General features: G+C 41.5%; 1 protein-coding gene across 1 annotated transcript; it reads left to right on the forward strand.

The window, feature by feature from the left end:
* Positions 1-635: 635 nt before the first annotated feature.
* LOC121918513 (beta-defensin 14-like) lies at positions 636-3,978 on the forward strand. Its single transcript, XM_042444552.1, has 3 exons — positions 636-787; positions 2,113-2,239; positions 3,756-3,978. The coding sequence occupies exons 1-3, from the start codon at positions 703-705 to the stop codon at positions 3,766-3,768; spliced, it is 225 nt and encodes a 74-aa protein (XP_042300486.1). The 5' UTR covers positions 636-702; the 3' UTR covers positions 3,769-3,978.
* The last annotated feature ends 7,669 nt before the right edge of the window (positions 3,979-11,647 follow it).

The following is an 11,647-nucleotide window of genomic DNA, read 5'->3' on the forward strand; positions in this document are numbered from 1 at the left end:
GACCATAGCAAACTTCTGGAGAAATCCTGCCAAAAGAACCCTATGATAGCATCACAAGTCAATTGCCAGAACAGAAAACAAAAACAACAAATCCATGAAATGTATGTATTTATATTTCTTAACCCAATACAGCAGACATTCTCATTAGACTGTTGTTGGAATGTGCACTTTAAAAGAAATCTTTTTAGAAAGAGAAGAGTATGGCCTGTTACAGACTGCCAAAATAAAGCTGCTTCGGGTCTCTTTGGAGGTATGCTATTTAAATGATGCCTGGGTCCTAAGAGTCCGGAGGTCGCACCAAAGCCACACTCCATTCCTAAGTGCTGGAGTGCAGCTTTGGTGCAGCTTCCGGATTCTTAGGATGCATGCATCATTTAAATAGCATACCTCCAAAGAGACCCGAAGCAGCTTTATTTTGCCAGTCTGTAACAGGCCAATTTGTCAATGAGGGAAGAATTAAAGAGATTTGGGGAAGGGAGGTCAGTGTTTAAATAGAAATGAACATGTGTGTGCCATGGCTCAGATGCAGCTTGCATGGAAACCGTTGTGATTGACAAACTCCAACACTATTTGGTTTCCTTTCTGCCCAATTCTCTTGAACAGTCCCCTGTGTCACAACTTCCAAGGGCAGTACTACAAATAGAGGAAAGACAACTCTCTCCTGACAGTCTTTGGGGTTTATTCAAGCCTTTTGTAACACTGATGCAGTTTTTCTCATGCAACCAAGCCATGAAGATTGCTCACCTGTTTTTGGTCGCTGTGTCTTTCCTACTCCTGGCTTCTTCAGGTAAGGGGGAAAGAAACAGAAGGAAGGTGGAGAAGATCTTTGTCAGCCTGGGGCAGAAAGGACAATGCAGAGAGATGCTTCCACGGCTCCATCTACACTGCAAAATTAATGCAGTTTGACACCACTTTAAATGCCATGGCTCAATATTTATTATTTGTTTATTTATTTCATTTATATGCCACCTTTCTCCCTGGAGGGATCCAACGTGGCTCGCAGATAATTCAATGCTATGGAGTTCTGGGATTTGTAGTTTTGTGAGATATTTGGCCTTCTCTTTCAGAGAGCTCTGATGCCACAACAAGCTACGAATCCCAGGATTGCATGGTAGTTAAAGCAGTGTTGAACTTCATTATTTTGCAGTGTGGCAGCAGCCTCAATTTTCTTTTCTCCAAGTTAAACATTCCCAACACCCCAAGTCATTCCTCATAAGACTGGCTTGCCAGCTGCCTATAGTACAGTATAATATGGTATATAATACAGTATAGTAGCCTTTTACAGCCAGCCAAAAAGCCCGGCAAACCCTCCAAAGTTTCACAGATGAAAATCAGGATAATATGTGGCCAAAACAACATGCTCAGGCAGGTTGTTGATGCAGAAAAACACCCCAAACTACTCTTTTAAGCAGGAAAAGCATGGCATTTGTGTGCAGCGTGAGTCTCTTTTATTCATAATCCAAAATACTCAAAAATCCAACATTGTCCACCTGGGTAACTGAAATAGTGGCACCTTTGCTTTCTGATGGCTCAGTGTACACAAATTTTGTTTCGTGCACAAAATTATTAAAAATAGTGTGTATAAAATTACCTTCAGGTAATAAGATGTGTATGAAGCATAAATGGATTTTATATCTCCAAGGTATCTCAATGTATATCCACACAAATATTCCAAAATAAAAATATTCCAAAATCCAACACTCTTCTGGACCGAAATATTTCAGGTAAGGGAGACTCAAACTGTACTGAGTTTAGGAAGCCAAGAGAAAAACAAAAATCCAAATAGACCTTTTAGGAAGGGCTAGCTGCCCCCTCTCCTCTTTCTTCTGTTGAATCAACTGAATGTAGACTACTTTGCCACTTTGAGCTCAGGTCCAAGAGGGAAAGTGGGAGGAGGAGGAGGAGGAAACTGGGACATTTTAGAGGATATTGGGAAAAGGGATAGCAGAGGATTAACTGGGGCTATCCCTGTCAAATCAGGACAGTTGAGAGGGGTATAAAACTCCAAGATCTACATACACTAAGGCTGGACTGTTTTGCTCCATCCTAATGATTTTGTGTGTGTTGTGTATGTTACATTCATGTATGGGATGCATGTATCTGCATGTGCAGGATTTGCCTTCATACCGCGGAAGACCCGGGAATGCTATATAGCTGGAGGAGTTTGCCGTTTTTTCAAGTGTTCCTTTCCCTTGAAGCAGTATGGAAAATGTGGCCTAATCCGGAAATGCTGCATCAGGTAACCTCAGGTCCCTGAAGGAGAAATGGTATACTGGTCGAATCGCCCTTATCCAGAATTCTGAAATCTAAAAGCATCTGAGGAAGTAGACTGAAGTCTACAAAAGCTCATGGTGCCTATTTCTTTCTTTCAGTTAGTCTCAAAGGTGTTACAAAATCTCTCTACATTTTGAAATCTAAAATATTCAAAAAACCAAAAGGTTTTTTTTATGAGTGGCTGAGATAGTGACATTTTTGCTTTCTGATGGTTCAGTGTACATGACAATTAATTGTTTTGCAACTTTTGCATACTGTGAGTTTTGACTATTGGAAGCTGCCTTGAATCCCAAACTGAGGAAAATGAAGGATATAAATACTAACAACACCACTCATAATCATTGACCAGGTCTTGCCCAGTCCTCTCTCATCCCACTTTTTCAGCTGCTTTTAAAATGTCCCAGTTTCTCTCTCCTCCTTCCGCTTTCCCCCTTTTCTCCTCAGCTTTTTTAAGTTGCTGCAATAGGAGTTCAAAGTGCAAAAGTTGTTTGCAGTGGGGAGAGGAGAGGAAGGGGCAGAATCCTGTCCTTCCCAGTAGGCTCAGGCAAAGGCAAGCTTCTGCAACCTTTCCTAGCTGCATATTCTTCCTCATGAATAACTTTTGCCATCTTGACCACACTCTGATCTTGCTTGGCCACACATGTCCAGGTTTCCATCTATGAAATGTTGGAGGGTATGTCCAGGATGCTGAGGATAAACATCAGCATTCTGAAGGTCACTCCCATCTTGAAAAAATCATCTGGGGGGGGGGACATTGATGGGATGGGTAAAATAATGTGTGAGGAAGATATGCCCTTCCCTAGAGAAGACCTGGTTTCAGCTTAAAATGCTCATATGACATCCCTTGCTTAAGAATATCAACAGCCCCACTCAAGAATTGTGGTTTATTATAATAATGGTTTGGGTGTTGGACTACAACTTGAGAAACTAGGGTTTAAATCCCACTGGGTGACCATGGGCAAGTCATACTCTCTCACCCTCAGGGAAAGGAATGGCAAACCTTCTCTGAACAAATCTTGCCAAGAAAAACCTATGATGCTCGTTAGATGGGCCCTATAGGGCACCATCGTGACATGCGAGGGGCGGCGCTTTCAGACGCCCCTCGCACGTGACAAGGGTGTCAAAATGGTAGCGCCCTGTACATACAGGCACCGCCATTTTGACATGACAGATGCCTAGCGTCCGCATGTCTCGGCACCCTTGTGATGCCGCAAGTGCGCCATTGGCGCCTTGCGGCATCACAACCACGCCGCAAAAAGAACCCGCAAGGGAGTCACGCAGTTTGTCCGCTGCAGCTCCCTCGCACAGCAAACCAGGGCGGCGGGAGACTGCCCTTTTGGGCGATCTGTATCCCGCCTATGATAGGTTTGCGTTAGGGTTGCCATAAGTCAGAAATGACTTGAAAGCACACAACAAAAAACAATAAAAATGAAGTCACTTTCTCTGGATAATTCTTAAAATGTGTTTGCATCTCTCCTCAGCGCCCGAGTCTAAGAGATGAACCTGATGATCAGCAGTTCACTCAGGATCTTTTGAAATAAAAAAGACCATTCTGCTGATTGACAGTCAATGAAACATGTCTGTGTGGTTGATCTGCACATGCAGATGTCATCCATTTCTAAAGCCAGTAAAGGAAAAAGAAGAAAGACATATGCCATTTTCAATGCTTTGTATGAGTTTTAGCTTTTGAATTAAAACATGCTGTTTAGAACAAGCACATCATTCTTGCTGTTTTCAACATTCGGAGGTGATTGACTCTGATTATGGCACTACCCATGGACCCAAAAGAGGGATATCTACACAATTGTGAGACTCTCTATGTTTTCCAGAACCTGGAAACACTCAGTATTCATCAGATCCCTCTTTTTATTTATTTTTAGGACCACGACTCCCAGAAATCCAAGGAGTAACTTTTTTGATCTGCACAGGACTTTTATCTATCTTTGTTGTTGTTGTTAACTGCCCTTGAGTTGATCTTGATCCATGGCAGCTCTGCTGATGAGATATCTCAAGACCCTCTGTCCTTCACTGCTCTGCTCAGCTCCTGCAAACTCATACTCTTGATCTCTTTAATAGAGTCCATCCATATTGCATACAGCCTTCCTCTGTTTCTACTTCCCTCTACCTTTCCTACCTTTCCTAGCATTACTGTTTTGTCCAATGATTCATGCCTTCTCATGGTGTGTCCAAAGTATGACAACCTGAGTTTTGTCATTTGGCTTCTAGGGAGATTTCTGGCTTGATCTAGTCCAGACCCATTTGTTTGTCTTTTTGGGTGTCCGTGGAATCCTTAGCACTCTTCTTCATCACCATGTTTGAAATGAGTTGATTTTCCTCCTATCCTCCTTCTTAACTGTCCAGCTCTCACATCCATACATGGCAATAGGAAATACAATTATCATCTATCTATCTATCTATCTATCTATGGTCTTCCTCCCAATATCAGGACTCAAAGATGCTACATCACCCATGTATCTCAAAAGGAGTCATCAGAAGACTTGTGTGACCCTCAGAGTTTGCAGAGGTATCTTGTACTCCTGTATTATCTGGGCCTACTTCAAGTGAGGGTGTAACACCAAAACTGTTGCTCTGGTCTTTTTCCTGTTCACTTTGGCTATCCATAGTTGTGTGATCTGTTTTCCGCACTGCCAAGCACATGCTGAAAACTGTGTTTGGCTTCCAACGTGTGTTTGGCTGTTTCTTTCCACCATAGGGCTGCTGAGGGCACATTCACATAGCAGCCCTGTGGTTCAGGGGGGACTAGTGATCACAGCTGCCAACTGACTCCAGAAGCTGGTTGATGTGTGAATGTGGACACAGTAGCTAGTTTCGGAAAGCTGTTGGCAGCTAGGATCGCTGAGAGGGAAAAGGGGAGAGGAGCAGAATCATGCCCACTCACACAAAATGATTGCATAAGAAACTGAACTACAGCAGAAGGGACCTGTCATACAAAGGCAGTCAAGGAACAGCAGTGAGACTGAGAGCCTATTGATGGGTTTTGCCCATCAATGAAAAGGTGCACTACAGTAATGAAAGGAATGCAAGGCAGCAGCAAGATGGACACAACGGTGTGCAATAAGTACCAGCCAAAGATATTTGTATCCTGGTAAAATTCTACTTTTTAGTCTCATGTGATCCTTGGTCAAATGACTCACCCACTTTCCCCCTCCACAGATACTGAGTAGCCATAGCACATCATTGGAGAGCACTGAGAACACCTTGGACAGCCAAAAAGCCAAACCAATGGGTCTTAGAATAGATCAAGCCAAAAATCTCCCTGAAAGCCAAAATGACAAAACTGAGGCCACATCATGGGATGGCATGATTTATTAGAAAAGACAATAATGCTAGGAAGGGTAGAGGGTAGTAGAAAGAGAGGAAGACCACATGCCAGATGGCTAGACTCAATTAGGCAGGTAATAGGCCTGAATCTACAAGACCTAAGCAGAGCAGTGGAAGAAAGGGGTTTTTTTGGGCGGAGGGGAGAAGTCTCGTCCACAGGGTCGCCATGAATTGAGATCGACTCGAGAGCAACTAACAATAACAATAATCCTTTGATTGCACACCCAACTGTGGCAGTCAGTTATTTTCACATCTTCCTGATTTCACAAGATATCTGTTACATAATACCTGTGGCAGTTGTCACTTGCTTCTCTGATGGTTTACTGTTTCTTGACTGGATACTCCCTTAGTTATACAGTTTCTTGGGTTCATTTATGGTGCAGCTTCAGATGTTCCTTCTCCTTGCACATAAACTGATAACGTTCTGGATCTCAGTAGAAGAGGGGTGAGGAATCTTTTGCCCTCCATAGGTTTCAAATCCCAGAAATACTAAGCCAATTGGTCTAATGGTAAGGAATTGTGTGTGTTATGGGTCAGGATTTTCTGAAGGCCAAATACTGTATTTTAAGCCTAGAACAGTAGTTTTCAACCTTTAATCTCCAGATAGTTTGGACTTCAGCCCCAGAATCCCTGTGCATCAGCAATACTACATGGACTTACTGGTTGCTGATGTCCAAAACAAAGGTTGGAGGACCAAAAGTAGAGAACGAATGATTAAGAAGGCCAAAGTTACTGTAATCTTAAGTAGTCCTTGGTGGAATACATGCTGCACATAAGAGGTTCAACCCCTAGCCAGCATCTCTACTTTAAAAAAGACTTCATGTAGCAAGTGATGGGAAAGGTTTTAATCCCTGCCACCTTGAAGAAAACAGGAACATATAGCTTGGAAGAAGACCCTAATGTAGTTCATCCTCACTTGATGAACGAAACAGGTTTTTTAAATTAAAAATCTCTTTATTATCAGAAAGTAAGCTATTTTTCCTAGACTGATTTGACACATTTGAGGGTGGATTTTGTGGGGGGGAAGGGATGGGTTTTTTTTCTTTGCACATTTCTGTAAAAGCAGAACAAAGGGGAGATGATAGTACAGGTCAAATCTCTCATATCCAAAATGCTTGGGATCAGATGTGGTTTGGATTTTAGATATTTCCCCCTGGATTTTGGAATACTGTACCTGTATTTGCATGTATGTACATAATGAGGTATCTTGGAGATGAGCCCCAAGTCTAAATACAGACTTGATTTATGTTTCTTTGGATTCCAGTTCCCAGGCTTCAATAACCGGCATGAGATCTAGTGGGGTCATGACTTCTGATGCAGTCATGGGATGTGACCAACTGTTATGTGGGAGAATGAGAGAAAAGCAGTGGTGAGAGGCAGAAGCGCCACTGGGGGTGAGGGAGTGCAGGCTGCACCAGGTGACACCCCAGAAGGGGGGTGACATCCCAGTTGGCCCCCTGCCCCCTGCAGGTGCTACTTTGGCCTGCGTGTGCACTTCTTGGGCCCATGTGGGTGCTTTAAGGGCTGCGCAGGTGCTCCTCTAGGCCACATGGGCACTCCTCCAGTCCTGGAGCCTGGAAGTCCCAGTGCCAGAGTCCATCCCCCCCATCCGGAAGTCCCACCTCCACACCGGGTGTCACCCAATTCAGGACCGCAACTGGCAAGAGGGAATATAATGGAGTATACTAAAAAGGAAGAAGTGCATAAATTTAACCTAGACAATGAAGAAATTAAAATAGTTAAAGATTTCCCATACCTTGGATCAATCACTGATCAGAAAAGAGACTGCAGTCTAGAAATCAGAAGACTAGGAATGGGAACAGCAGCTATGAAAAAACTAGAGTGTAAAGATATACAGCTGAACACTAAAGTTAGAATAGTTTGAGGCATTGTGTTCCCCATGTACAGATGTGAGAGCTGGACACTGACAAAAGCAGACAAGAGGAAAATCAACTCTTTTTTTATGTGATGCAGGAGAAAAGTGCTGTGGATGGTCAAGAAGACAAACAAGTAGGTTCTTGAGAGACAAAGCCAGAGATTTCCCTGGAAGCCAAGATGATCAAATTAAGTATGTCAGACGCTGAGAAGGTACCATTCACTGGAAAATACAATAATGCTAGAAAAGTAGAGGGATGTGGAAAGAGAGGAAGACCGCATGCTAGATGGATGGACTCTATAAAGGAGGTAATGGGCATGAATCTACAGGACTTAAGCAGAGCATTGGAAGACTGGGGGCTCAGATGTGTCTCATCCACAGGGTTGAAATGAATCAAGGATGACTTGAGGGCAGTTAACAACTATTACTACTACTACTACTACTACTACTGAAAGAGGAATGGCTGAATGACTAGACTAACTGACTGAGTGGAGCAGCAATTCATGCTGCAACATTCCCATTTTAAAAGTGGGGTTTTGCAGTTTTGTCTTCCTCCAGGAGGTGGGGTGAGAGATTTGCTTTCCTTTGAAACAAGGACAGCAGAGAGCTGGCGGATAGTTATTAAAGGTTAAGGCTGGGGTGCATTTTAGAACATTTTAAATAAATATCGGTAGAAGATGAGATGGTTTCCATGCCTTAATTTTTGTCTCTATGTCTGACAGAAATACTGCAGTTTCTATACCATTTTGTTGTTAACTGCCTTCAAGCTAATTTTGGGGTGAAACAGTCAAAATGAAGCAGCTTCTGGCCACTTTGAAGGTGTGGCATTGAGAAGACTCATGCCTCCAAAGTGGCCAGAAGGCAGTCTGGTCCCTGCTCTGGTCTCTAAGTCCAGAGCAAAAAGGAACCACAATAAAATGACTCCTGGTGGCGCTGGTCAGCAGGCTGTGCAGTCAGTGGGTTTCTGACCTGCCTACGGCCGGAGCGGACTCGGGCTGCTCTTTCATGCCCATCTACTTTGGCCAATAGACCCATAGCAACCCTATGAATGAGAAACCTCCAAGTCACCCTGTCATCCTCAGCCCTGATCAGCTCTTGCAGATTCATGGCTGTGGCTTCTCTGATTGAAACTATCCATCCGGTATGCAGTCTTCCACTTTACAAACAATGCTTTACCAAGCATTGTTGTCTTTTCTAGCAAGTCATGTTTTCTCCTGCTATGGCAAAGTACGACAAGCTCAGTTTAGCCATCCTTGCTTCTAAGGAGAATTCAGGTCTGATTTCCCTTAGGTCCAACTTATTTGTCCTTTTAGCAATCCACGGTATTCAGAGAATTCTTCTCCAGCACAACATCTCAAATGAGTTGATTTTCTTCCTATTATTATTATTAACCTTTATTTATAAAGCGCTGTAAATTTACTTTCTTCATTATCCAGCTGTCACAACCATACATAGAGATGGGAAATACTATTGCATTGACCATCCTTACTTTAGCATTCAATGAAACATTTTTATACTTCAAGGACTTGTATAGCTCCTTCATAGCTGCCCTTCCAAGCCCAGGTCTTCTTCTAATTTCTTGACTGTAGTCTCTGTTCTAATTGATTATTGATACCTCAAGAACGAAAAATCTTGAACTAGTTCAATCTCTTCATTTTATGTAGATCGTCTGTGGTTATTCTTTTTTGTTTTCTTAGTGTTCAGAAAGAAACCAGTCTTTGCATTTTCCACCTTGACTTTCTTGAAGTTGATGTTGGGGCAGGGAGGGGAAGAATATTTTAAAATACTTTTTAAACTGTTTTGTTTTGTTTCTTATATTTGTTACTGAAATGTGAGGAAACACTGATGAGGAAAAACCTGGTCAAATGAGAATCTTTGCCATTATTCTCTGCAAAATATGCAGAAAATGCTATTTTATGAGCACGGAAAGAATTCAGATCAGCTGTTGTTTATGGAGTGTTCCTGATAAGAACTACTACTAGCATCATAATTACTCTCTACAACAGTTTGGCTTAACCAAGCAGCGTTATATATGACTGTCAAGATATTCACCTTGATAACCTGTTGTCTATAGATTTAACACTTTTAAAATGTATATGTGTCATTCCTTGTTTCACTCTTTATTTATATTATGGATAAATTATTGCTGTTTGGTTAATTACAAGATATATAATTATTCATGAAGAGCATACTTTATTACATGTTCAAGTGAGATAGATATTGTATTATGCACATTCTACATTAATTGGGTACCAACGCTATTTGTATATTGCCCTTTACAGAGGTTTGTCATGAAACTTATATCTTTTCTACATGTCTTATTGCATCTCTATTACTAGTGTGACTCATAAATACAATTGTAGTTTTTACATTGACCATTACACTAGTAACATGATTATAGAGGAGCACTATACATATCTTGTTATATAATTGTGAGTCTCACACTATAGTTATACCAGGATTGTTATTGCTTATTATTTATTTATTTATTTCATATGCTGCCTTTCTCCCAAAGAGGCAGCTCACAAGCTAAAACGTTATTAAAACATCATGATAAAATTTAAAACAATTAAAATTACTTAGTTAAAATAGTATAAAATTAAATAAAAACATACAAAGTTTAAAATGTAGCTAAAATACAAACCCCATATAAAACCATCCTTTCCTGATTATATGTTTAAAAGCCTGCTTCAATAAATTAATGTTAAGCATACACGGATTGAAAATATTCCAAAAAATATAAATTCCAAAAAGAAAACATTTATTTTTGCCATTTTATATAAAGGACACCATTTTACTATGCGATTGTATTTAATGAGACTTGAGCGTCCATGGATTATGATATCCACCAAGGGTCCTGGAACCAAACCTCAGCAGATATCAAGGGCTCACTGTATACCTAACTAAATAGCATCTCCCAGCCTCAACCCTCTCCTCAATCCAGATTTACCAGACATCAGCCACTGTGTGCGATGAGGGTCTGTTCTCAATACATTTGAAGGGCTTCTCCATCTCCGTCTTTATTTCCTTAATGGTCCACCATCTGTAGGCTTGGCTGGTTGCTATTCAACCTCTCTAGAGAACACCATGATGTTGGCGGCTGAGCCAAAGACTGTTCTAATGTACCTATTGCACCACATGGGTGTGTGTCTAAGGGGTCAATTCCCTCCCCAGAGAAGCCCAAATACTTCTATTTCCCTCTGCAGTATCTCTTAAAATGGCAACAATCACATCACTTCCATTCATCATTTTGAGAAGACAATGAAGGTATTGGGGAGGTAATACGGTTGGCCCTCCTTATCCACGGATTTTTGATCCACAGATTCAAGCATCCATGACTTGAAAAGATTTTTAAAAAGTATAAATTCCAGATAGCAAACCTTGATTTTACTATTTTATATAAGGGACACCATTTTGCATTGTATTTAAAGAGACTGGAGCACTAACAGATTTTGTTATCCACGGAGAGTTCTGGAACCAAACCCCAGCAGATAACAAGGGCCACTGTACAAGATTTTGGGGTGCTTGTGGGTGTGAGATGGCTCTGCATGGTTTGGGATCAAAACTGCCTGAAAATAGTGCCATTAAAAAAAAGAGAGAGAGATTGAATTTTTTTTTTCATGGAGGAAGAACAAAATGAGTGCACAGCCCTTTGAAATAGCAATTCTGCAATTCTGCCTCCCCAATGATATTTTCCTTCAGGTCCTAAGTTTTAGCATTTCAGTAACTTGAAACTTCAATTGAGCATTTGCAAACAGAGTTCAGATATCCAAAGAAAAGAGGCAGACAGAGTGGCCAAGGGAATCCTAACACAGTAAACAGAAGAGTGAACAAATTTCACTGTCTCATTGTGGGACTGAACAAAAATTTGAAGGGGGGGAATCTTATTTGGGGAGGTGGCAATGCCCTTATCCACCACCATCCTGAAGCAACACTACTGAGGTCATCCTTTTAAAGAAGTGGCACTGTAACACAGCCTTGATTCTGAATTGCAACAGAGACCGCTACCTCAAGGACTTACTGGTTTTGTAATCTTGCCATGGCAATAATCAGAAAAGTGTTGCAAAATTCTGAAAGGAAAAATCCCTACAATTACAGAATGCCAACACACACACACACACACACACACACACACACACACACACAGCCCCAGTC

The sequence above is a fragment of the Sceloporus undulatus genome, chromosome 1 (genome assembly GCF_019175285.1).
Source record: "Sceloporus undulatus isolate JIND9_A2432 ecotype Alabama chromosome 1, SceUnd_v1.1, whole genome shotgun sequence".
NCBI lineage: Eukaryota > Metazoa > Chordata > Lepidosauria > Squamata > Phrynosomatidae > Sceloporus > Sceloporus undulatus.

What these genes read in the sequence shown, in the direction of transcription:
- LOC121918513 (XM_042444552.1), top strand. Translation starts at nt 703, where the DNA reads ATGCAGTTTTTCTCATGCAACCAAGCCATGAAGATTGCTCACCTGTTT. An exon ending in CCTACTCCTGGCTTCTTCAG is followed by an intron (nt 788 to 2,112) that starts GTAAGGGGGAAA and finishes CTGCATGTGCAG; the next exon opens with GATTTGCCTTCATACCGCGG.